The sequence below is a fragment of the Pan paniscus genome, chromosome 2 (assembly GCF_029289425.2).
Source record: "Pan paniscus chromosome 2, NHGRI_mPanPan1-v2.0_pri, whole genome shotgun sequence".
NCBI lineage: Eukaryota > Metazoa > Chordata > Mammalia > Primates > Hominidae > Pan > Pan paniscus.
In genome coordinates, this window is record NC_085926.1 from 136,920,365 (window position 1) to 136,947,785 (window position 27,421).

General features: G+C 40.3%; 1 protein-coding gene across 1 annotated transcript; it reads right to left on the reverse strand.

The window, feature by feature from the left end:
* Window positions 1–8,490: 8,490 nt before the first annotated feature.
* Window positions 8,491–10,510, reverse strand: LOC100988087 (proline-rich protein 23B). Its single transcript, XM_003826542.5, has one exon. The coding sequence runs from the start codon at window positions 10,117–10,119 to the stop codon at window positions 9,322–9,324; it is 798 nt and encodes a 265-aa protein (XP_003826590.1). The 5' UTR covers window positions 10,120–10,510; the 3' UTR covers window positions 8,491–9,321.
* Between the last annotated feature and the right edge of the window lie 16,911 nt (window positions 10,511–27,421).

The window sequence follows — 27,421 nt, forward strand, 5'->3', positions numbered from 1 at the left end:
TAGTTTTCTTTTTTTGAAGTGTCTTTGGCTTTGGTATCAGGTTAATACTGGCCTCATAGAATGCATTTGGCAGTATTCTCTCCTTCTGTATTCTTTGGAATAGTTTGAGTATGACTGGTATTAGTTATTCCTTAAATGTTTGGTAAAATTCAGCTGTGAAGCCATTGGCTCTCAGACTTTTTTTTTTTTTTTAACTGGGAGACTGTTTATGATGGCTTCCCTGTCATTACTTGTTATTGGTCTGTTCAGGTTTTGGATTTCTTCATGGTTTCATCTTAGTAGGTTGTATGTACCTAGGAATTTATAATTTCCTCTGGATTTTCCAATTTATTGGTCTATAGTTGCTCATGATAGCCTCACTAATGGTCCTTTGAATTTCTGCACTATCAGTTGTAATGTCTCCTTTTTCATCTTTGATTTTATTTATTTGGTTCTTCTCTTTTTCTTTTTTTGAGATGGAGTCTCACTCTGTCACCCAGGCTGGAGTGCAGTGGCACGATCTCGGCTCACTGCAACCTCCGCCTCCTGGGTTCAAGTGATTCTCCTGCTTCAGCCTCCTGGGTACTGCTGGGACTACAGGCGTGTGCCACCATGCCCGGCTAATTTCTTGTATTTTTAGTAGAGATGGGGTTTCACCGTGCTAGCCAGGATGGTCTCGATCTCCTGACCTCGTGATCCATCCATCTCGGCCTCCCAAAGTGCTGGGATTACAGGCGTGAGCCACTGTGCCAGCTGGTTCTTCTCATTCTTAGTTAGTCTGGCTAAAGGTTTATTAATTTCTTTTATCTTTTTTAAAAGCCAGCTTTTCATTTTGTTGATCTTTTGTATTTTTTTTTCATTTCAATGTCATTTAGTTGTGTTCTGATTTTTATTTCCTTTCTTCTACTAATTTTCAGTTTGGTTTGCTCTTGCTTTTGTAGTTCTTTAGGATGCACTTGCTGGTCGCAGTGGCTCACGCCTGTAATCCTAGCACTTTGGGAGGCTGGGGTGGGTGGATCACCTGAGGTCAGGAGTTTGAGACCAGCCTGGCCAACATGGTGAAACCGTGTCTCTACTAAAAATACAAAAATTAGCTGGGCCTGGTAGCATGTGCCTGTAATCCTGCTACTTGGGAGGCTGAGACAGGAGAATCACTTGAACCTGGGGGGCAGATGTTGCAGTGAGCTGAGACCGTGCCATTGCACTCCAGCCTGGGCAACAAGAGCAAAATTATGTCTCAAAAAAAAAAAAAAGATGTACTGTTAGGTTAATTATTTGAAGTTGTTCTTTTTTGATGTATGCACATATAGCTATGAATTTCCCTCTTAGCACTGCTTTTGCTGTATCCCATAGGTTTTTGTATGTTGTGTTTCCATTATAATTTGTTCGAAGAAAATTTTCAATCTCCTTCTTAATTTTTTCATTGACCTACTAGTCATTGAGGAGCATGTTGTTTAATTTCCACATGTTTGTATAGTTTCCAAAATTATTCTTGTTATTGATTTCTAGTTTTATTCCATGTGGTCAGAGAAGATGCTTGGTATTATTTCAACTTTTATGGAATGTGTTTAGACTTGTTTTGTGACCTAACATACAGTTTATCCTTGAGAATGATCCACATGTTGAGGAGAGGAATATGTATTCTGTAGCCCTTGGATGAAATGCTCTGTAAATATCTATTAGATCCATGTATTCTATAGTGGAGATTAAGCCCGATGTTTCTTTGATGATTTTCTGTCTGGAAGATCTGTCCTATGCTGAAAGTGGGGGGTTGAAATCTCCAGCTATTATTGTATTGAGGTTTCTCTGTGTCTTTAGCTCTGATAATATTTGCTTTATGTATCTGGGTACCCCACTGTTGAGTGCATATATATTTAAAATTGTCATGTCCTTTTGCTGAATTGACCCCTTTATCATTATATAGTGACTTTCTTTATCTCTTCTTACAATTTTTGTCTTGAAATATATTTTGTCTGATATAAATATAGCTACTCCTGCTCTTTCTTTGGTTTCCATTGGCATGGAATATCTTTTTCCATTCCTTCATTTTTAGTCTATGTGTATCTTTATAGGTGAAGTGTGTTTCTTGTAGGCAACAGATTATTGAGTCTTCTTTTATTTTTGTTTTATATCCATTCAGCCACTCTGTGTCATTTCATTGGAATGTTTAGTCCATTTACATCCAGGTTATTATTAATTAGTAATGACTTACTCCTGCCATTTTGTTATTTGGTTTCTGGTTGTTTTGTGGTCTTCTCGTCCTTCTTTCCTTCCTTTCTGTTTTCCTTTTAGCGAAGATGATTTTCTCTGGTGGTATGATTTAATTTCTTGTTTTTATTTTTTGTTTATTTGTTATATGTTTTTCGATTTGAGGTTACCCTGAGACTTGCAAATACCATCTGATAATCTATTATTTTAAATGGATGACAACTTAACACTCATTTCACAGACAACAAGCAAACTAACAAGCAAAAAAAAAACTCATAAAAACTTTACATTAACATTGTCCCTCCACTTTCTTTTTATTTTATCTCTTTGTTGATGTCTTGAAAAGTTGTTATAATTTTTATTTTTGATGGATTCATCATTTATTCTTCTACTTAAGAATAGTTTACACACCACAATTACAGTGTTATAATATTCTGTGCACTTACTATTGAGTTTTGTATAAGAAATTACCATGGGCTGGGCGCGGTGGCTTACGCCTGTAATCCCAGCACTTTGGGAGGCCGAGGTGGACAGATCACGAGGTCAGGAGGTCGAGACCATCCTGGCTAACACGGTGAAACCCCATCTCTACTAAAAATACAAAAAATTAGCCAGGCATGGTGGCACGCGCCTGTAGTCCCAGCTACTTGGGAGGTTGAGGCAGGAGAATTGCTTGAACCTGGGAGGCAGAGCTTGCAGTGAGCCGAGATGGTGCCACTGCACTCCAGCCTGGGCAATGGAGCGAGACTCCGTCTCAAAAAAAAAAAAAAAGAAATTACCAGATAATTTCTTACTGTTCATTGACGTTCTCTTTTTTTTTTTTTTTTTTTTTTCTAGATTGAAGAACTCCCTTTAGCATTTCTTGTAGGACAGGCCTGGTGTTGATGAAATTTCACAGCTTTGGTTTTTCTTTTCTTTTCTTTTTTTTTTTTGAGATGGAGTCTCACTCTGTTGCCCAGGCTGGAGTGCAGTGGCACAGTCTCAGCTCACTGCAGCCTCTGCTTCCCGGGTTCAAGTGATTCTCCTGACTCAGCCTCCCGAGTAGCTGGGATTACAGGTGCCCACCACCACACCCAGCTAATTTTTGTATTTTTAGTAGAGACATGTTGGACAGGCTGGTCTCGAACTCCTAACCTCAAGTGATCCGCCTGCCTTGGCCTCCCAAAGTGCTGGGATTACAGGCGTGAGCCACCACACCTAGCCAGCTTTGTTTTTTCTAGGAAAGTCTTTCTCCTTCATGGTTGAAAGATATTTTCACCAGATATACTATTCTAGGGTAAGTTTTTTTTTTTCATTCAGTACTTTAAATTTGTCATGCCACTCTCTCTCAGCCTTTAAGATTTCCACTGAAAAGTCTGCTGTTGGAGCTACATTATATGTTATTTGTTTCTTTTCTCTTCCTGCTTTTAGGACACACACACATACACACATACACACACCCAGACACACACACATACACATATATTTTTTAGACAGGTTCTTGCTTTGTCACTTAGGCTGGAGTGTAGTGGCACAATCATGGCTCATGGCTCGCTGCAGCCTTGAACTGCTGGGCTCAAGTGATCCTCCTGCCTCGGTCTCCCAAAATGCTGAGATTACACATATGAGCCACTGCACCTGGCCGGGATTCTTTCTTTACCCTTGATCTTTGGGAGTTTGATTATTAAATGCCTTGTGGTATTTGACAGACATCCTTGCAGTTTAAGATGACACTTTTAAAATAAATTATCTCCTAATGATGACTTGAGCCCTTCCACTCAACAGGAGAATCAGCAGAACCTGTAGGATCTTATTTGGAATTGACATTCTCTATTGTAATTTTGTTCCTATTTATTTTTAAATTTTCTTTTTGTTTCACTGGAAAGATGATGCTCAGTTTTAAACATTAAAAGTGTACAAGTTGCGTTGTTACAATAAAACTAAATGTGTACACACACACACAATTTTAAGTTCTTAATTGAAAAATAACAATTGTAATAATTATGGGGTAAAATGCGGTGTTTTCATAAGTGTATAGATTGTGGAATGATTAAATCAAGCTAATCAACATACCCATCATCCACATACCCTTTTTTTTTTTTTTTTGGTGAGAACATTTAAAGTCTCTTTTAGGAATTTTGAAGTATATAATATGTAATTGTTTACTCTAGTCATCATGCTGTAAGATAGATCTCAAAAACTTTTTCCTCCTGTCTGACTGAAACTTTGTACCCTCTGACCAACATGTCCCCATTCCCCCCACACCCCTCCCACCTCTGGTAAAGCGCATTATACTCTCTACCTCTATGAGTTTGACTTTTTAGAATTTCACATATAGGTGAAATAATTTTTTTTGCTTATTTTAAAAAGATGGCATTATTAATTGAAAAATTCCAAGTCAAAACAGTTGTTTCCCACCAATACGTTGCTGCTATTATTCCACTGTCTTCTGGATTCATTTTTTGCTGCTGAGAAGCCAGTTGTCTAATTGCCTTGTCATTGTAGTGGCCTTCTCTTTTTGCGTATTAAAAAATCTCTTTGACTTTGGTGTTTTGTAGACTTTACAATAATCTTAAATGTGTTTTTATTTTTATTTATCATTTTTGAAAGTTGTTATGCTTCCTTAATGAGGGCACTATACTATGCCCAGAACTATGTATGTTCTTAGAAATATCCTTGTTTTTTCCTCTCTTGGGCACTGAAAGCCTTGCCACCTGTATCTGCCATAGGATCATAAAGATTAATGTACTCATGCCTTTTACACTCGTTCATGGTGGGAATCCGTTCATCTCCCATATCCCAGATTGAAATAATAAAATTCTCAATACATGGCATTACTGCCTCCTACCTTTCTCCATTTGTGTTCTTTGATTTTGGATTATGAGCTTAGAATCCCTTTAGGATATCTCCAAGAAGATTTTTAACACTGGGTGTAGGGTATATTCTTTTCAGAGAATGTGAGGAGAGAGTTAGTTTAATTTTTGCCAGGCTCACCGTCTATTAGGGAACATCTTAAACTAAACTCTCAGCTTTTCCTCCTAAAGCAGATTGTGTTTTATTCTACTTGGAGCCAAGACCGATAAATGCAAAGCTGGGACTTTTTTCAGGGCTGTCCACTGGATTTTCTTTTTTCTTTTTCTTTTTCTTTTCTTTTCTTTTTTTTTTTTGAGTCGGAGTCTCGCTCTGTCGCCCAGGCTGGAGTGCAGTGGCGCGATCTTGGCTCACTGCAAGCTCCGCCTCCCGGGTTCACGCCATTCTCCTGCCTCAGCCTCCCGAGTAGCTGGGACTACAGGCGCCCGCCACCTCGCCCGGCTAATTTCTTGTATTTTTAGTAGAGACGGGGTTTCACCGCGTTAGCCAGGTTGGTCTCGATCTCCTGACCTCGTGATCTGCCCACCTCGGCCTCCCAAAGTGCTGGGATTACAGGCGTGAGCCACCGTGCCCGGCGACCACTGCATTTTCTTTTCCCCATAAATGGGCCATTAAAACCAAAACTCTAGGTAACCATGGATTGTTAGGTACTCTCAAGGAAACTTTTGCTTTAGCACTCACTGGATTCTACCTCTCTGGATTCGTGATTTGTCATCATTTTTGGCTTTGGAGAATTTCTCTTACATTTTGTAAGCTGTGCTTTGACTTTAAAAATATTAAAATAATTTTCTCCATCACTTTCAAGAGTGTTGTTTAGAGGATTTTTGGGACTGTTTAGTTTGCATATTGCTGAAGATGGATGTCCTTTGTTACTTCTAGTGCAGGGTATCAGTCTCTTGCAATAGAAGACACAGTTTTGGAAACAGGGCTAACCGTTTCTCTTCAGAATGACCAGATAATTAGGTTGGGTCTTGTGACTGATTAACTGCTTTGTTATAGGGGGAGGACAGAGAGATAATTGAGTTGTGGTGGCAATTGTGGGCAAGATGGTAGTACAGGGGAATTCCATCTACTGAAGGCAGAGAGCATTGCTAGGAAATATTAAACCGTATTACCTACAGATATCTACTTTCAAAAGAAAGATACAAGCTTCCAGGGATCAGAAATGGAGTAGAAAACCCAATCTCTGACTGAGTAGCTGATATTTTGATGACTCATGGTACTGGGACTAAACTATATAATGGCAACTGGGATTTCTGCTCCTTTGAGGGGGCTAAAATTTGGCTCACTGCCAATGTTCAAAGGTTGAAGAGGCACTAACCACTGTTGCATGGTTGTGCCTGTAGTTGATCAAGGAAAGACAAACTGAAACTTGGAATGAGCCTCTGTGTAATTGATTACACCTGTGACTTTCCAGAAAGACAAGTTACAAGAGTTCCAAAGCCCCAATTCTGAATGGTGGTCATGGGAAGACTAGGAAGTGGAAACTATAAAAATTATAAATATGGGATTCAGAAGATGAATTCCCACCCAGAGTGTGCCCACTAATGAAAATTACTAAGCACGAGGCAATCTAATGTGATTAAAAACAAATAATGAGAGATTTTACCTGTGGGGAAATTGAATCAATTTAGCTATTAAAGTTAAAAAATTTTCAAAACATAAATGATGGAATACCTTCCATGAACAAACTAGAAGTTTATGATACCAAGTGGGAAGTTTTGAAGCAAAAATCTTGAGAAAAAATCCTGAAAAAAAAATTCTTTGAAATGAAAACTTTCTTATAGAAGTATAAACAGAATAACAAAAAACAAAACAAAACAAACAGAATATTGTAAGCAGTCAACCAGAGTAGTTAATTGGATTAAAGAATAAAGGAAGTTGGGGCCGGGCGTGGTGGCTCACTTTTGGAGGCCGAGGTGGGTGGATCACTTGAGGTCAGGAGTTCAAGACCAGCCTGGCCAACATGGTGAAACCCCGTCTCTACCAAAAATACAAAAAATAGCTGGGTATGATGGCAAGCATCTGTAATCCTAGCTTCTTGGAAGGCTGAGGCAGGAGAATCGTTTGAACTCAGGAGGCAGAGGTTGCAGCGAGCCAAGATCGGGCCACTGTACTCCAGCCTGGGTGACAAAGCGAGACTTCATCTCAAAAAAAAAAAAAATACAGGAAGTTCGATTTGATAAGGTGTACATACACTCACAAACATACACGTATATTAAGATATCAAGATGTTATGAGCCAGGGGAGATTGATTGAGCAGTGCCATTATATATCTGATTGGATTTCTTCTTTTCTTTCTTTCTTTCTTTTTTTCTTTTTTTTTGGACAGAGTCCTGTTCTGTTGCCCAGGCTGGAGTACAGTGGCACAATCTTAGCTAACTGCAACCTTCGCCTCCTGAGTTCAAGCAATTCTCCCGCCTCAGCCTCCCAAGTAGCTGGGATTACAGGTGTGTGCCACCACGCCCAGCTAATTTTTGTATTTTTGGTAGAGACGGGGTTTCTCCATGTTGGCCAGGCTGGTCTTGAACTCCTGACCTCAGGTGATCCACCCACCTCGGCCTCCCATCTGATTGGATTTCATGGGGATATAGGCAATATTCCAAGAGATGAAACTTAAGATTTTGTGGTATTTCAGGCAAGAAATAGTTTCCAATATTGATAGTTAACTAAATTCTATCAAGCTAAATGAAAATATAGTCTACCCCTAGACACATTATAGTAAACTGTAGAACACCAAAGGCAAATCAACATTTTAAAAAAATACTAAAATTGGCCAGATGTGGTGGATCACACCTGTAATCCCAGCACTTTGGGAGGTCAAGGTGGGTGGATCACTTGAGCCCAGGAGATCCAGACTAGCCTGGGCAACATGGTGAAACCCCGTTCCTACAAAAAATACACTTGAGCCTGGGATGTTGAAGCGTCAGTGAGCCGTGATTGCACCACTGCACTCCAGCTTGGGCGACAGAGTGAACCCTGTCTTAAAAACAAAGTCTTTCTCTCTCTCTACACACACACACACACACACACACACACACACACACACACACGAACAGCCAAATTACATATAAAAGGACTAACAACTTGATTGACAGAAGACATCCTGCAACAACAAAAAATGGCAAAACAACGGGCTAATATCTTTAAAGTACTGTAGTTAAATATCATTTCAAAATTAAGAATGAAGGTGTAATTAAAACATTTACAGTCAATTCTAAGAAAGTTTATCACACAAAAACATGCTCAGACTTACAGAAGCAAGATAGTTTATCACACGTAAGACACAGTGGAAAGAAATATTAAAGGATATTCTTCACAAAGAGAAAACTGAAGCTACAGTGAAGGAGTGGAATGTAAGAATAAAAATGTAGGAAATAATTGGTAAGGCATAGTGGTAGATCTGAATAGTTATTGATGTTTTTAAATAAAATAAAACCAGCTTGTTGACATCAGCTTTACCAGTAATCTTTTATCTCCTATATAAAAATATGAGGCAACTACAGTAATAAACTAACATTTTAAAAGTTAGAAGTTTGGTTTACATGAGAAAAAACTCAGGGTAGATTTTAAAAGGTATAAAATAATGTGGAATAGCAGGAATGCAAACACTTTCCATTGGGTGAAATCACCAGATTAACAAATTTAAAAAAAATACATAACACAATGCATGCTGAAAACATCTGATAAAATTCAACACAAATTTTCATTTAGAATTAGAAGACTAGAAGAAAACTTCAGCAGGATAAGGGGTTCCTAGGAAGAAGCAACATACAGTCTTGTATAGTAAGCATACTATTTGGCAGTTTCCTTGGAGAGCAGTTGGAAAAACCCTAAGAAAAGCCATGGCTAAGTCTTCCAAAATTCATGGGAAAAAAATACAAGGTAACTAACAACGTAAGAGATCTGGTGATTTCTTGGTTTGGGGAGAAACGGGAGTGGCAGTATGATGCTGGAGAAAGACTGGAATTTGAGAGAAACAACTGATGCAAAACGAGGGAGAATGAAGGGATCTGAATATGACCTTGTAAAGAAGCCCAGAAATCTGGACACATTTTCTGGTATCCTTGCGCAGATTTTCTATTTAAAGATGAGGTCTAGAATATGCCTTTTCTTGCTGACGTCTTCATCTCCTACTATCGGTAGTGTGCAGCGAAAAAGCAATTGTCCGAACACGCGGTGCCCAATTTCCAGGTTGTTGGATACTCAATGTGAGATTCCCGCAATCCTAGAGGGCCTCCAGCAGAGCGGCCAGGATTGTTGTGTGTACGTGGGGGTGGGAGTCTATGCCTGGAACAGGCGTCTCCGGGCCTTGCACGGAGGGCGTTCCGGGAGCGGCGAGCGCGCGTGGGGACCTGGACTCCCCACGCACGGAGAGGGAGGTAGAGGTTGGAGAGGTGAGCTGGGGACAGGCTCCAGAAGGCGGAATTCCAGGTCAAAGGTGGGGCGTGGAGAGCGTCTCTCTGAACTGGGGTTGGGGGCCAGAGCACAGGGTTCTGGGATGGGGCCCTCCCGGTAGGGGATGAACATACTTCTAGAGGAGGGGTAGAGCCCAGCGGCTGAGCCGGTTGGGGAGTCCATCCGGAGCTCCGGGAACTCGGGGTCCGCATCCTCCTCGTAGGCCTCTTCCTGGGCGGCGATCTCTGGGACAGATGCGCAGAATTCCAGCTCGACGACGACGTCCTCCCTGACAGCGCCCAGGAAAACGTCCACTTCCAGGCCGGCAGACGAGTCGTGCTGCGCTCCTGAGCGTTCGTCGACGGAGCTCAGGAGGACCTCTGGGATCAGGATGAGGGTGTGTCCACCGAGAGACACTCGCAGGATCGACGTTGGTGCGGGCTCCAGCACCAGGTCGACGTCGTCCAGGGGCACACGCAGGGCACAGCCCGCGGCCAGGACCACTATGGAGGTGAGCGCGTCCACGGCCGGGTCCCCCGCCGGGTCTTCCAGGCTGGGTGCCGCGCGGGGTTCGGGGCCCGCGGGCTCCTCCAATCGGAGGCGCTTGGCAGGGCCGGGTCCTCCTGGCTGCTGTCCCCACCAGGGCTCAGGGAAGGCGCTGGGGCTGCGGGGCCGGCTGACCATTGCCTCGACGGTGCTGTGGACGGCGCTCCTGGGCCTAGCAGCGGACGTGGGGAGCGCGGCGGTGAAGTCCTCTTTGAAGTAACAGATGTCGGTGGTAGGGGAGGCTGGTTGGGGCGAGCGGGGCGCAGGACCGCGCGACGCGGGGCAAGTCCTCGGAGCTCCAGGGGCGCCTCCTGGGGGACCGTAGTATGGGCTGCTGGTGGTGCCTCGCCGGCCACCGGGCTCAGCTTAGCTCGTTGGACCCTTGGGCCTTCCTGATGCAGACCCGGATGCGCACTGCAAAGCCAATTATGTTGTAAATGACGGCAGCGGAACCGAAGTCGCAAAATGTCACGCAATGCTCCGCCCCCTGGAGGACCCGCTCTAGAGGCGGAGGTATCCGTGCTGTCCAGTATCTGTGGCTATAATTGGTCGGACACGCTGGGGAAATACTCTTACAGGCCTCTAGGGGGCAGAAAGATCGGTATAACTTATTCAGAAAAAATGATACAACTGTAATAGAATTTCAAAGATGGCTCGCCTTTAGAACTCGTGTTTTCTTGTGATTTCAGGGATTCTAGAGAAAAGACCACTCAGATCTCTCCGACCAATCCAAATGCTACATACAATTCCTTTAATGCTACTAAATTATTTCATTTTAGGAGTATTCAGAAAATACAGATTTCTACTTGGGAAAATTGATTTTAAAATTCTAAGTGAAGCTGGGAGTGGTGGCTCACGCTTGTAATCCCAGCACTTTGGGAGGCTGAGGAAGGCTGATCGCTTGAGCCCAGGAGTTCAAGACCACTCTGGGCAACTCGGTCCCTATGAAAAATTTAAAAATTCAAAAATTAGCCTGGCGTGGTGGTGCGTACCTGTGGTCCCAGCTATTTGGGAGGCTGAGATGGCAAGATCGATGGAGCCCGGGAGGTCAAAGCTGGAGTGAACCGTGGTGGCGCCACTGCACTCCAGCCTGGGCAACAGAGTGAGACCCTGTCTAAAAAAAAAAAAAAAAAAAAAAAAAAGTGAAACATTTGTGAATAGTTTCATCCTGAAAGTTAAAAAGTTATAAAATTATTAATCATATTAAAATTTAAAACAATATTAATAAAATTATTTTTTTCTTTTCTTTTCGAGACGGAGTCTTGCTCTGTCGCCCAGGCTGGAGTGCAGTGGCGCGATCTCGGCTCACTGCAAGCTCCACCTCCTGGGTTCACGCCATTCTCCTGCCTCAGCCTCCCGAATAGCTGGGACTACAGGCGCCCACCACCGCGCCCGGCTAATTTTTTTTGTATTTTTAGTAGAGACGGGGTTTCACCGTGTTAGCCAGAATGGTCTCGATCTCCTGACCGCGTGATCTGCCCGCCTCGGCCTCCCAAAGTGCTGGGATTACAGGCGTGAGCTACCGCGCCTGGCCGTATAAAATTAATTTTTAAATTGAACACTTATATTTCCATGATTCTTGAAATTTTTTTTTTTTTTTGACAGAGTCTGACTCTGTCTCCCAGGCTGGAGTGCAGTGGTGCAATCTCAGCTCACTGCAGTCTTGGCCTCCCAGGCTCTGGTGATCCTCCCACCTCAGCCTCCGGAGTAGCTGGGACTACAGGCCTGTGCCACCATACTGGCTATTTTTTTTGTATTTTTAGTAGAGGCAGGGTTTTGCCATGTTGCCCAGGCTGGTCTTGAACTCTTGGGCTCAAGCGATCCTCCCTCATCGGCCTCTCAAAGTGCTGGGATTACAGGTGTGAGCCACTGCATCTGACCTGAGCTTTTTTTTTTTGAGACGGAGTCTCACTCTGTCGCCTAGGTTTGAGTTAAGTGGCACGATCTTGGCTCACTGCAACTTCCGCCTCCCGGGTTCAAGCCATTATCCTGCCTCAGCCTCCCGAGTAGCTGGCAGTACAGGCACTTGCCACCACGCCTGGCTGATTTTTGTATTTTTAGTAGAGACGAGGTTTCATCATGTTGGCCAGTGTAGTGTCAAACTCCTGACCTCAAGTGATCCGCCTGCCTCGGCCTCCTAAAGTGCTGGGTGCTGCGGTTACACCGTGCCCAGCCCAGAGTTTTTTTTTTTTTTTTTTTTTTTTTTGAGACAAAGTCTTGCTCTTGTCCCCCAGGCTGGAGTGCAATGGCGCAATCTGAGCTCACTGCAACTTCCGCCTCCCGGGTTCAAGTGATTTTCCTGCCTCAGCCTCCCGAGTAGCTGGGATTACAGGGACTTACCACCATGCCCGTCTAATTTTTGTATTTTTAATAGAGAGGGGGTTTCACCTTGTTGGCCAGGCTGGTTTCGAACTCCTGACCTCAGGTGATCCACCCGCCTCGGCCTCCCAAAGTGCTGGGATTACAGGCGTGAGCGACCATGCCCTGCCAGTCCTGAGTATTTTAAAAAACGATCTTCTTCATTCTTCACAACACCTGAGGCTCAGTGGTAAAGCAAATTTTTCTTAAAAAAATAATTAAAAAAATTTGTGTGGGTATATAGTAGAGGTATATATTTATAGGGTACATAAGATGTTTTGATACAGAAATGCAGTGTGAATAAGCACATTATAGAAAATGGGGTATCCATCTCCTCAAGCATTTATCCTTTGAGTTACAAACACACCAGTTACACTCTTTAAGTTATCAAATAGTAGGTCTTATTCATTCTTTGTGTTTTTTTTGGTATGCATTAACCATCCTCACTTCCCTGGTAAAGCAAATTTTTCAAAATCAAATACCCAGGTTGTGTTGGATGTGGGAATCAAATGCACAAATATAGCTGGCTTTAAATCAAAGACTCTTTCCTGACACTTTTATGAGGAAAGTAGGAGTAGATCACTAATTGGTACTGTGTATGCCTTTCAAATTAACAGGTAATACCCCTTTCCCCATTCTTTTTTCTAAATGGCTTTCCCTGCTTACATTCACGTGAGCAGAGTATGTTTCCATTTCACTAAATCTTTGCAAGCATTTCTTATTGCCACATTCTTAAATCTTTTTCAAGCTATTGTAGTAAAATGCTATTTCATTTTGCATTTCTGATTACCAATAAAGTGAACCATTTTTCCTTTTTTTAAATTATACTTTAAGTTCTAGGGTACATGTGCACAACGTGCAGGTTTGTTACATATGTATACATGTGCCATGTTGGTGTGCTGCACCTATTAACTCGTCATTTACATTAGGTATATCTCCTAATGCTATCCCTCCCCTCTCCTCCCACCCCTTGACGGGCTCCGGTGTGTGATGTTCCCCTTTCTGTGTCCAAGTGTTCTCATTGTTCAATTCCCACCTATGAGTGAGAACATGTGGTGTTTGGTTTTTCGTTCTTGCGATAGTTTGCTGAAAATGATGGTTTCCAGCTTCATCCATGTCCCTGCAAAGGACATGAACTCATCCTTTTTTATGGCTAAAGTGAACCATTTTTTCATATGCTTATTTACTATTCTTGTATCTTCTTATTTGAAATGCTCCTATCTTCTATTTTTTTACTTTTAAAAAACTCAGGTTCACAATATTGTATACCAGTTATTCATCAGATATATGTGTAGCAAATATCTCTGTCATTCTCCCACAGTTTTTGAAGACATTAGCACCTGATTCACTATTATTCCCAGCCGATCTACTTCTGATATAATTTGTGGTAATTTTAATGTTTTCATAGATTTTTCCCCCTGAAGTCCTAGCCTCTTAGTTCACAATTTTGTTCTGCCTCCTACCTCACTGACTCATACCCTTGACTTTGTTGTTACCCCAAGTTGTAATCCCTTTATAATCACAATTTCAACATTTTATTCTCACAGCACCACCTTCTAACTTTCTAACTCAGTTTTAAAAAATATCCAAATCTATCCATTTTTCATTCTCTCTGGAAAAATCCTTTTATCCTACCATCTTTTAATGGAAACTGATATCATCAGGTTCTCACTTCCCTCTTTACTGGGAACTTAAATTCCACGGACAGCCTTGATAATCATTGTCATATTTATATCTTCATCTTTCTTTCCTGTCTACTGCTTTGCTGGTTAAATCTATCTGCCTACTCAGTGCCCTTACTTGTATGGCTGAATGTGTCTGGAGAAAAACACTCAATCTCTTTGACTAGTCTCACTTTATAATCATGATCACCAACCTCCAGTGGGTTCCTAATGCTGCCAAGTGATCTTACTATATTGCTCTAGTCTATTCATTCTCTCACTCTTCCAGATGAATATTGCTTGCTTTCTGTTTTCTTCTCAAGCCTCCAATACCTAATCTCTTATTTTCACTTTTAAATGATCACCTTACTTTCTTTTCACTGAGACAATAGAAGCAATCTGAAGATATTTTTCAAAATTCCCATAATCACATCGGCCCATATAGTTGCATCAGGACTACATATTCTCTCTTCTTTCCTGTTCCCTTAGATAAATTGTTCATGGTCCTAGCAAAGGCCACCCCCTCCACTTGTGCAGTTGATTTAATCTCATCTTGCCTTCTCAAGAACATTACTTGAGTAATTCTGTCTCTGTCCTGGATCATCAAATTTTAGCTATCTCATCAAATTTTAACTACTGAATCAGTATCTTCAATATATAATTTGAGAGGAAACCTCTTCTGTGTTAAACAAAAACTCTTGACTTGACTTAAACTCCTCCAGTTTCTGCACCAACTTTCTCCTTATATACCCAAACTCTTGAGTTAGTCAACAATACTTACATTCCCCAATTTCCTTCCTCCCATGCTGTCTTGAGCCCATTCTAATCAGACTCCTGTCTGTGCCAGTCATCTATAAACCCTCTTACTAAGGTCACTAATGACCCCTATATTATTACATCCAATGGTTAATTCTCAGTCCTCATCTTGCAATCACTCTCTCCTTTAAACATTTACCCCCCTGGCATCCAAGATCTTTCACTTTCCCAGTCTGTCTTTGGCATCTTCTTATTTTTTCCCCTCATTCTGAAGGTTGGAATATCCCAGGAGCCAGTTCTTGGCCTTTTTTTTCCTGTCAACTTTCACTCTTTTATGTTAAACACCATCTGTATATTGGTGACTCTCAGATATGTGTGTCCCTCCTGTACCTCCCCTATGAACAAACAATTGCATTGTCAACGTTTTCTCCTGAATATCTGTTAATTTGAAACACATGTAGTTTTCATTTTTATAGGTCAGAATAGTTGAATATTTCTCATTTTATATATTTCAACATAATAATAGGCGGTTCAAACGTTAGGTCCAAATTCGAGCTCTTCGTATTTCCCCAAACCCAATTATCTCCAAATATTAACCATCACAGTAATCGGTAACTCCATCCTTCCTTTTGCTCAAACCAGAATTTTGGAATTAAGTGTCCTTTCCTTTGGAAAGGAGTGTCTTCCTTTCATGCTCCATAGCCATTCCATCAGGATGTCCTAGATCATGCCACTTCCTACCATCCCTCCAACTACCACCCTACTACCACTTTTATCTCTTGAGTAAATTACTGTAGAAGCCTCCTAAATGGTTTCTTTGCATCTCTCCTTTGTCTCTTTTCCAGCTAATCTCCATACAATAGCTAGAGTTGTTCTGTTAAACCATACGTAAATTATGCCACTCTGCTCAAACACCTCCAATTCCATTCAGGGTAAAAGCCAATGTTTTTATATGGGCGTATAGGTTGTGCTTGGATCTCTCACTCCTATTATCTGTCAGAGTTTATCTTCTATCACTCTGTCCTTTGCTCTCTGGTTTCTATGATTTTCCTAAAAATTGACAGGCATACTTACAGATTTTGCAATTGTTCTTCTCCTGCCTAGAACACTTTACATCTCTCTGAGTGTTTCCTCACTTCCTTCAGACCATGTTGCCAGCAGCTCAATTTCTGAGGTTTCCCCAGAGCACACTATCTAAGATGGCAATCCCTGACCCTTCTACCTCCCCTCCCTACCTTAATGTAATCCTTAGCACTTATCAGTATTTAACATGTGGTGCATTTTATTCATTTATCTTATTTTATTTAATTTAATTAATTTATTTTTATTATACTTTTAAGTTCTAGGATACATGTGCACAATGTGCAGGTTTGTTACATATGTATACATGTGCCATGTTGGTGTGCTGCACCCATTAACTCCTCATTTACATGAGATATATCTCGTAATGCTTTCCCTCCCCCCTCCCCCCACTCCACAACAGGCCCTGGTGTGTGATGTTCCCCTTCCTGTGTCCCAAGTGTTCTCATTGTTCAATTCCCACCTATGAGTGAGAACATGTGGTGTTTGGTTTTTCGTTGTTGTGATAGTTTGCTGAGAATGATGGTTTCCAGGTTCATCCATGTCCCTACAAAGGACATGAACTCATCCTTTTTATGGCTGCATAGTATTCCATGGTGTATATGTGCCATATTTTCTTAATCCAGTCTATCATTGATGGACATTTGGGTTGGTTCCAAGTCTTTGCTATTGTGAATAGTGCCGCAATAAACATATGTGTGCATGTGCCTTTATAGCAGCATGATTTATAATCCTTTGGGTATATACCCAGTAATGGGATCGCTGGGTCAAATGGTATTCCTAGTTCTAGATCCTTGAGGAATCACCACACTGTCTTCCACAATGGTTGAACTAGTTTACAGTCCCACCAACAGTGTAAAAGTGTTCCTATTTCTCTACATCCTCTCCAGCACCTATTGTTTCCTGACTTTTTAATGATCGCCATTCTAACTGGTGTGCAATGGTATCTCATTGTGGTTTTGATTTGCATTTCTCTGATGGCCAGTGATGGTGAGCATTTTTTCATGTGTCTGTTGGCTGCATAAATGTCTCTTTTGAGAAGTGTCTGTTCATATCCTTTGCCCACTTTTGATGGGGTTGTTTTTTTCTCGTAAATTTGTTTGAGTTCTTTGTTGATTGTGGATATTAGCCCTTTGTCAGATGAGTAGATTGCAAGTTTTTTCTCCCATTCTGTAGGTTGCCTGTTTGCTTTGATGGTAGTTTCTTTTGCTGTGCAGAAGCTCCTTAGTTTAATTAGATCCCATTTGTCAATTTTGGCTTTTGTTGCCATTGCTTTTGGTGTTTTCGACATGAAGTCCTTGCCCATGCCTATGTCCTGAATGGTATTGCCTAGGTTTTCTTCTAGGGTTTTTATGGTTTTAGGTCTAACATTTAAGTCTTTAATCCATCTTGAATTAATTTTTATATAAGGTGTAAGGAAGGGATCCAGTTTCAGCTTTCTACATATGGCTAGCCAGTTTTCCCAGCACCATTTATTAAATAGGGAATTGTTTCCTCATTGCTTGTTTTTGTCAGGTTTGTCAAAGATCAGATGTTTGTAGATGTGTGGTATTATTTCTGAGGCCTCTGTTCTGTTCCATTGGTCTGTGTCTCTGTTTTGGGACCAGTACCATGCTGTTTTGGTTACTATAGCCTTGTAGTATAGTTTGACATCAGGTAGCATGATGCCTCCAGCTTTGTTCTTTTGGCTTAGGAGTGTCTTGGCAATGCGGGCTTTTTTTGGTTCCATATGAACTTTAAAGTAGTTTTTCCAATTCTGTGAAGAAAGTCATTGGTAGCTTGATGGGGATGGCATTGAATCTATAAATTACCTTGGGCAGTATGGCCATTTTCACGATATTGATTCTTCCTATCCATGAGCATGGAATGTTCTTCCATTTGTTTGTGTCCTCTTTTATTTCGTTGAGCAGTGGTTTGTAGTTCTCTTCGAATAGGTCCTTCACATCCCTTGTAAGCTGGATTCCTAGGTATTTTATTCTCTTTGAAGCAATTGTGAATGGGAGTTCACTCATGATTTGGCTCTCTGTTTGTCTGTTATTGGTGTATAAGAATGCTTATGATTTTTGCACATTGATTTTATATCCTGAGACTTTGCTGAAGTTGCTTATCAGCTTAAGGAGATTTTGGGCTGAGACAATGGGGTTTTCCAGATATACACTCATGTCATCTGCAAACAGGGACAATTTGACTTCCTCTTTTCCTAATTGAATACCCTTTATTACTTTTTCTTGCCTGATTGACCTGGCCAGAACTTCCAACACTAAGTTGAATAAGAGTGGTGAGAGAGGGCATCCCTGTCCTGTGCCAGTTTTCGAAGGGAATGCTTCCAGTTTTTGCCCATTCAGTATGATATTGGCTGTGGGTTTGTCATAAATAGCTCTTATTATTTTGAGATACGCACAACTACATGGAAACTGAACAACTTGCTCCTGCATGACTACTGGGTAAATAACAAAATGAAGGCAGAAAGAAAGATGTTCTTTGAAACCAATGAGAACAAAGACACAACATATCGGAATCTCTCAGATGCATTTAAAGCAAGTGCTTTCTCTTGTGGGCATTTAGTGGTATGAATCCCATCAATACCTAGTTTATTGAGAGTTTTTAGCATGAAGGCTGTTGAATTTTGTCAAAGGCCGTTTCTGCATCTATTGAGATAATCATGTGGTTTTTGTCTTTGGTTTTGTTTATGTGATGGATTACATTTATTGATTTGCGTGTGTTGAACCAGCCTTGCATCCCAGGGATGAAGCCCACTTGATCGTGGTAGATAAGCTTTTTGATGTGCTGCTGGATTTGGGTTGCTGTTATTTTATTGAGGATTTTTGCATCGATGTTCATCAGGGAGATTGGTCTAAAATTCTCTTTTTTTTTGTTGTGTCTCTGCCAGGCTTTGGTATCAGGATGATGCTGGCCTCATAAAATGAGTTAGGGAGGATTCCCTCTTTTTCTATTGATTGGAATAGTTTCAGAAGGAATGGTACCAGCTCCTCTTTGTACCTCTGGTAGAATTCGGCTGGGAATCCGTCTGGTCCTGGACTTTTTTTGGTTGGTAGGCTATTAATTATTGCCTTAATTTCAGAGCCTGTTATTGGTCTATTCAGGGATTCAAGTTCTTCCTGTTTTAGTCTTGGGAGGGTGTATGTGTCCAGGCATTTTTCCATTTCTTCTAGATTTTCTAGTTTATTTGCGTAGAGGTGTTTATAGTATTCTCTGATGGTAGTTTGTATTTCTGTGCGATTGGTGGTGACATCCCCTTTATCATTTTTTATTGCATCGACTTGATTCTTCTCTCTTTTCATCTTTATTAGTCTTACTAGCGGTCTGTTCTGTTGATCTTTTCTAAAAATCAGCTCCTGGATTCATTGATTTTTTTGACGGTTTTTTGTGTCTCTATCTCCTTGAGTTCTTCTCTGAATTTAGTTATTTCTTGACTTCTGCTAGCTTTTGAATGTGTCTGCTCTTGCTTCTCTAGTTCTTTTAATTGTGATGTTAGGGTGTCAACTTTAGATCTTTCCTGCTTTCTCTTGTGGGCATTTAGTGCTATAAATTTCCCTCTACACACTGCTTTAAATGTGTCCCAGAGATTCTGATATGTTGTGTCTTTGTTCTCATTGGTTTCAAAGAACATCTTTATTTCTGCCTTCATTTTGTTATTTACCCAGTAGTCATACAGGAGCAGGTTGTTCAGTTTCCATGTAGTTGAGTGGTTTTGAGTGAGTTTCTTAATCCTGAGTTCTAATTTGATTGCACTGTGCTCTGAGAGACAGTTTGTTGTGATTGCTGTTCTTTTACGTTTGCTGAGGAGTGCTTTACTTCCAACTATGTGGTTAGTTTTGGAATAAGTGTGATGTGGTGCTGAGAAGAATGTATATGCAGTTGATTTGGGGTAGAGAGTTCTGTAGATGTCTATTAGGTCTGCTCGGTGCAGAGCTGAGTTCAATTCCTGTATATCCTTGTTAACTTTCTGTCTTGTTGATCTGTCTAATATTGACAGTGGGGTGTTAAAGTCTCCCATTATTATTGTGTGGGAGTCTAAGTCTCTTTGTAGGTCTCTAAGGAGTTGGCTTATGAATCTGAGTGCTCCTGTATTGGGTGCATATATATTTAGGATAGTTAGCTCTTCTTGTCGAATTAATCCCTTTACCATTTTGTAATGGCCTTCTTTGTCTCTTTTGATCTTTGTTGGTTTAAAGTCTGTTTTATCAGGGACTAGGATTCCAATCTTTGCTTTTTATTTGTTTTCCATTTGCTTGGTAGATGTTCCTCTATCCCTTTATTTTGAGCCTATGTGTGTCTTTGCACATGAGATGAGTCTCCTGAATACAGCACACTCATGGGTCTTGACTCTTTATCCAATTTGCCAGTCTGTGTCTTTTAATTGGCACATTTAGCCCATTTACATTTAAGGTTAATAGTGTTATGTGTGAATTTGATCCTGTCATTATGATGTTAGCTGGTTATTTTGCTTGGAGAATTGCCATTTCAAATCCTTTGTCCATTTTTTAGTTGGGTTATTTTGTTGTTGTTGAGTTGTAGGAGTTCTTTATATATGCTGGATTATAGCCTTTTATCACATATTTTATTTGGAAATATTTTCTCCCATTCTGTAGGTTATCTTTTCACTCTATTAATTATGTCATTTTGGCATACACAAGTTTTTAATTTTGATGCATGCCGATTTATCTATTTACTTTTGTTGCCTGTGCTTTTGGTGTCATATCCAAGAAATGATTGCCAAATCCAATGTCATGAAGCTTTTTCTCTGCTTTCTTCTACGAGACTTATAGGTTTAGGTCTTATGTTTATGCAAATATTTCCTCCCACTCTGTAGTTGCCTTGTTACTCTGTTGATACTGTCTTTTGATGCACAAAATTTAAAATTTTCATGAAGTCCAATTTATTTCTTTTTTTCTTTTTTTTTCTCTGCCTCTGGTCTCATATTCAAGAAATTGCTATGAAATCCAATGTCATGAAACTTTTGCCCTGTGTTTGTTCTAAAAGTTTCATAGTCTTAGCTCATACATTTCGCCTTTGATCCATTTTGAGTTAATTATTTTTGTATATGATGTAAGGTAATTTCATTCTTTTTCATTTGATATCAAGTTTTTCTCAAGAAAATTTATTGAAAAAATTTTCCTTTCCTTATTGAATAGTCTTGGCACCCTTGTTGAAAAGCATTAGAGTATATATGGGAGAGTTTATTTCTGGGCTCTTTATTCTATTCCATTTGTGTATATGTCTGTTTTTATTCTAGTATTATACTGTTTTGATTATTGTAGCTTTGTAGTAAGTTTTGAAATCAGGAAATGTGAGTCTTCAAGCTTTGTTCTTCTTTTTCAAGATTGTTTTAGCTATTCAAGTTCCCTTGAGAATTCATATAAATTTTAGGATGGATTTTTCCATTTTTGCAAAAAATATTATTGGGATTTTGCTAGGAATTGAATTAAATGAACAATATTAATTCTTCCAGTCCATGAACATGGAATGTCTTTTCATTTATTTGTGCCTTCATTAGTTTCTTTCAGTAACATTTTGCAGTTTTGTAGTTTTCAGTGTTTTTTTTTGCCTCATTGGTTAAATTTATTCCTATTATTTTATTATTTATGATGCTGTTGTAGTCAGTTGTCATTTTAAAGGTTTCCACACCAATGTTGATTCAAGATAGTAACCTATTTGTCATACCTAGCTTGTCCAACCCTTGGCCCTTGGGCCGCATGCAGCCTAGGATGGCTTTGAATGCAGCCCAACACAAATTCATAAACTTTCGTAAAATATTATGAGATTTTTTTTTTTAGCTCATCAGCTATTGTTAGTATTAGTGTATTTTGTGTGTGGTTCAAGATAATTCTTCTTTTCCCATTGTGGCCCAGGGAAGCCAAAAGATGGGACCCACTTATCTATACCATAATGAGTAGTTTCATGGAGAAATTTAGCTAATATTCATTTGAAATCACCTGGTGCCACCAATTGGCTGTCTTGAGAGCACTAGAGATTATCTGAGTAAGAGGTACAACCAGATTTTTTCCCATTCTTCCTTTTCAAAATCAGGAGTTAATCATTGATTTTATGTAATGGCCTCATAAGATTGTCTCCAGAGATTTATTGTTTGAGGGTTTATATAGGATCATAACTTTGGTGAAGCCTGGTTGTTTGGCATAGTAAGTTGCCAGGGCATTTCCTATAGCTTACACATTATCTATTTTTTCCATGAGCTTCAACCTTTATAACTACCTTTCCAGGAAGTAGGAGTGTGTCTACAAATTCCTGAATTTGTTGCCCATTTTTGATGGGGGTTCTGGTAGGGCAAGAAACCCCCTTTGTTTCCAAAGCATCCCAAAGACATGTACTACTCTGAAAGCATATCTGCTATTTGTGTATATGTTTGATTTTTCGTCTTGGGCTAGTTGTCAAGAGGTAGTAAATACAGTAAGCTCTGACATCTGGGCTGATTTTACTCACAGAGAGCTTAGATTAGTGACTGCATATACTGGTTGATAACTTCCAGTTTCAGTTTTGAGGTATGAGCCATCAACAAATAAGATTAGAAATAATATTAGGTCAAGGTTCTGTAGAGGAGTCTTTAATCAGTCTGAGTAAGGTACAGAGAATTCCCTAAGGAAGACAATCTTGAGCCTCCTTTTCTTTTTCTTTTTTTGTTTTGAGACAAGGCCTCACTCTGTCACCCAGGCTGGAGTGCAGTGGCATGACCATAGCTCATAGCAACCTTGACCTCTTGGACTCAAGTGATCCTCCTGCCTCAGCCTCCTGAGTAGCTAAGACTACAGATATGAGTCATCATGCCCAGTTAATATTTTATTTTTTTGTAGAGACAAGGTCGGGTTTCCGTATGTTGCCCAAGCTGGTCTTGAACTCCTGTGCTCAAGTGGTTCTCCTGCCTTTGCCTCCCAAAGTGTTGGGAATGTAGGCATGAGCCACCAAACCCAGCCTCCCTTTCTTTAGGTAGAGGCAGAAGAGAGGTAGGATTCAGAGTGAGTGTTGCCGTGGTGAATTGTAATATTGAGGCAATAAGTAATAGAATTTCTTAAGATATTAAGGCTGGGCGCAGTGACTCACGCTTGTAATCCCAGCACTTTGGGAGGCCGAGGCTGGCGGATCGCTTGAGCCCAGGAGTTCCAGATCAGCTAGGACAACTTGGCAAAACTCTCTCTCTACTAAAAAATACAAAACTTAGCCACACATGGTGGCGCGCGGCTATAATCCCAGCTACTCGGGAGGCTGAGGCAGGAGAATCCCTTGAACTTGAGAGGTGGAGGTTGCAGTGAGCCGAGATCGTGCCATTGCACTCCAGCCTGGGCGACAAGAGTGAAACTCCGTCTCAAAACCAGAAACCAAAAACCAACAAACAAAACCCAAAAATTAGCTGGGCATGGTGGCACGTGCCTGTGGTGCCAGCTACTCCTTAGGCTGAGGTGGGAGAATCATTTGAACTTGGAAGGCGGAGGTTGCAGTGATCAGGATCACACTGCTGCACTCCAGCCTGGGTGACAGAGCTAGACCCTGTCTCAAAAAAAAAAAAAAAAAAAAAAAGATATTAATTGGCTGCCTGAAAAGTGTTGTGTATTCATTCTGTCAGTAGTAAGGTCTGTACTGCATGAGGAACCCTAAACTCAAGTTGGGAGGCTAGAACTAGCTCAGCAGAAGCTGTAATAATTTTTTCAGGTATTAGGACAGCAATTGCCCTAAGACAAGAGGGATGAGCCTTTCAAACTGGGTCAAGGGTGAAGCTATAGTACGCAATGTTTCTGTTCATTTTGTTTTGTTTTTGAGAGTCAGGGGTAGTAGAGGACACAAGTTAGAATAACTAGTTCCTGGTTTCATCAACAAGGCACACTAAGCACTGAGATGGCCATTTTAGTGATGTGTAGAACTTGCCTCGAACTTCTAACAGAGTCCCATTTATTGTACATCAAGCAAGTCCCCTTTATTTTATGCTGTGAGGGTATCAACCTGGTTTTTAATGTAAGATCATTTAAAAATATTATCCTTGAAGTTAACTTCTCTAAGGGATCTTTTTTCTTATTTTTTAAAATATAGATTTTAAGAAGACTTTTTGCAACAGTTTTAGGTTTACAGAAAATTCAGTAGATAGCAAGGAATTTCCATATACCATCCCTCCCCCTCACAGTTTCCCCTTCTATTAACTCTTGCATTGCCATGAGACCCTTGTTAGAATTCATAAGCCAATACTGATACATCATTATTAGCTAAAGTCCATAGTTTACACTGAAGTTCACTCTTTGTGTTGTACAGTTCTATGAGTTTTGAAAAATGCATAACGTCCTATATCTACCATCATAGTATTATCCAGAATAGTTTCATCCCCCTAGAGGTCCTCTGTGTTCCACCCATTCACTCCTCTTTTCACCTCCAAACACTTGACAACCACTAATATTTTTACTGTTTCCACAGTTTCATCTTTTCCAGAATGTCATAGAGTATGTAGCTTTTTCAGATTAGTTTCTTTCACTTAGTAATATGCATTTTAAGACTTCCCCGTACCTTTTCATGATTTGATAGATCATTTCTTTTTATAGCTGAATAACATTTCATTGTATGGATGAACTACAGTTTGTTTATCCATCTACCTATTGAAGGACAGCTTGGTTGCTTCCAGTTTTTGGAGCAATATGTTTTTAGTGCTTCCTATCAATTTGCGTTAAAACCCAAGGGCTTGTCCAGATTGCTTATGCACAAATAGACAAAGAGATTTTTGTAGTTTGGGATGCTTTCTAGAGAAAGAGGCTGTTGAACGTCTTTTTCAGGTTACAGAAAACCTGTTCACTTTTGATTTCCTTAGGAGAGGGTCTCTTACTGAGGACTTAGTCAATTCATAAAACGGTATTTCAATCCTAGAAAAATTTGGCACTCATTGTCTGTAATATCCAGTTAAACTCCAAAATACTCTTAGTTGTCTTTTGTGAGGGGTCTAGAATATTTTTGGATAGTCTTTAGCATATCAGTAGAGAATGGTTTATCTTCCTCAGTTAGGTCATGCTCTAAATAATAGACTGCAGTTTGGAAAAAATTGTAAGTTATCTTTTGAAACGTTTATGTTTCTTTTCTGCTAAGGCTAGGGGCAACTAAACGGAATCCTTTTTATAGACTTCCTTGTTCTCTGAATAAAGTAGGATATCATTTACATTTTATGTCAGAACTGAATCGCAAGGGGAAATTTTAGGTCTTTTAAGTCTTGATTGAAGACCTGGGAAAATTGGAGGGGGCTCTAGTGAACTCCTGGGGTATGACTGTCTAAGTATATTATTGTCCGCCTTAGGTGAATGCAAAAAGGTATTGACTATCCTTATTGAGAAGTACACTGAAAGAGGCAGAGCAAAGATCCGATACTGTGAAGCAAATAACTTCAGGTGGAAATTTATGACAGAATGGTATTTGGGTCAAGTTCTATCAGGAAATGAAGTATAATGATTTTGTTGATGGCCTTGAGGTCTTGAACAAATTGGGTCAAGTTCTATCAGGAAATGAGGTATAATGATTTTGTTGATGGCCTTGAGGTCTTGAACAAATTGGTATCTTTGTCGCTTTGTTTCTTTACTCGGAGGATGGGAGTGTTACAACGGCTAGTGCAGAGTATGAGAAGACTTTTGTATGTAAGGCCTTCAACCATAGTTTGAGCCCTTCCTTTGGCTTCAAGGGATATTGGAGAAGTTTGAGTAATGGCTTGGTAGGATCTATCTGAACTTTTATAGGTTCTGCTCTCGTTATTTTTCCTATGCCAGTGAAATTTTTAGCCCATAGAAGGTCATGGAATAGTGTCAAGATCTTTATCTGGGGTATGCATCAAATAAAATACAGAATGCAAAGGTATATTCAGAACAAACACAACTTGATTATCAATAGAGGAGTCCTCTGGAAACTTAAGAAATGCTCCCTCTGGTGTGCATTTATTATTGCAATCTCATATATAAAGTATATCTCTCCTTATTAAATTTGCAGTTGTATTATCACAGAACAAGAAGGAATATTTCCAGGCAAAGGCCCAAGGGTTACAGTTAAAGGCTGGAAGACAGGGAAAATTTGTGTTATTTGAAATGCCTGCCACCTGTGCAGTACCATTACTCTGAAGAAGAGAGCACAAAGGCACAGTATTTAATGTAGAAATGGTAGCCCTTGCATTAATTTTTATTGGAAGTGTTTTGGGTATGGCTTCTTGGAGACTTCACCTTACTTTTCAGGGTTTTTCTGAACTGCAGGTTTTTTATGGAAAGAGATATCCTGTAGGTCCTCCGGGTCAGTCCAATCAACTTTTGCCATCTAGGATTTAGCATCTGTGGTTCTGACCCATATGTGTATGAGTTGATATAAGTCAGGTAATTCTGGGTCAGATGTACCCAAAAGGATTTTAAAATATTCTATGAATATTTACTAGTCTTCTCTGCATTTAGGGAAACTTACAGCTCTTAATTCCGCTCAGGTCCAAGCTTTAAATTCTCCAGTTGTCTGAATACCTGGTTCATGGAGGGATGGGTCTTAAGAGGCAACTGGCATTTTAGGTTTTGGAGAAAGTTGTTGGGAAAAGGTAGGGGGCCTGAACAAGGACAACTGGAGGGAGGAGTTGATGGAGGTATAGAAGGAGAGAGATTGGGAGGATAAGGGGCAGAGGGAGATCTGGTTATAGAGAGGGAACTGGTGGACGAGGACAGAGGATTTACCAGGGAAATGAATCTAGTTCATTGTTGTCAAACTGCACATTAGCTTTGGCCAAATAATCTTTTAATGAAGCCGTTTTCGATTTAGAGTTTCATTTGGAGACCTCTATATAACTAAAAATGCTGCTCATTGAACCTGAGAAATCTTATTTCCATTTTTTTCTAAGGTGCCTCTCAAGTGAATGATTTCAAGTTAAATGTTCTCCACAGTAGCCATTAAAGGCTCACATCACCCTTGGTAAAATTATGCCATTTAGAAAGACAGGGACAAGAATTAGGATTCTAAATGAGAACACATATAAGAAGCAGGCATTTTTTTCTGTAAAAGGAGAGGATTTAGACTTAGATAACTCCATAAGAGATGGTGATGGTCAGCAAAATGTGGTGCTGGTGCTTCCGTGTCAGAGGCTCCCAAACTGATAGTCAGTGCCTCTGAATGTGGACTGTGGTAGATGGAAAACCAGAGAGAACACTTTCTGGATCAAAGCCAAGCTCTAAAAACAAAACATAAAAACAGGAAAACCTCACCCACTTTTATTGATAATCCACAGAAAAGTTTGTCCAAATGGAAGCTTGTCTGGTGAGAACTGCAAACTCACTGACTGTGAGGCCTGCCCAACTCACCGGACTGTGAGGCTGGCTCAAACAACAGGCGTGTAGAGCCTATGACTGTGTTGTACCCTGCGATTTTCTTTCTTGTGATAAACAACAGTTTTAGACCATACAACACAAAATGGAAACACAAAAGCGAGTAAAAGGAGATGAAAAGAAATGGTTTGATTCCATCAAGGCTGCCGAACAAATGGAACTGATAGCAAAACGTGGGTACCAAACTGAGAGTAAATGGACAGGGAACTCAATGCAAAGAAAGAGTTCAGACCTAGTGCTGACTTA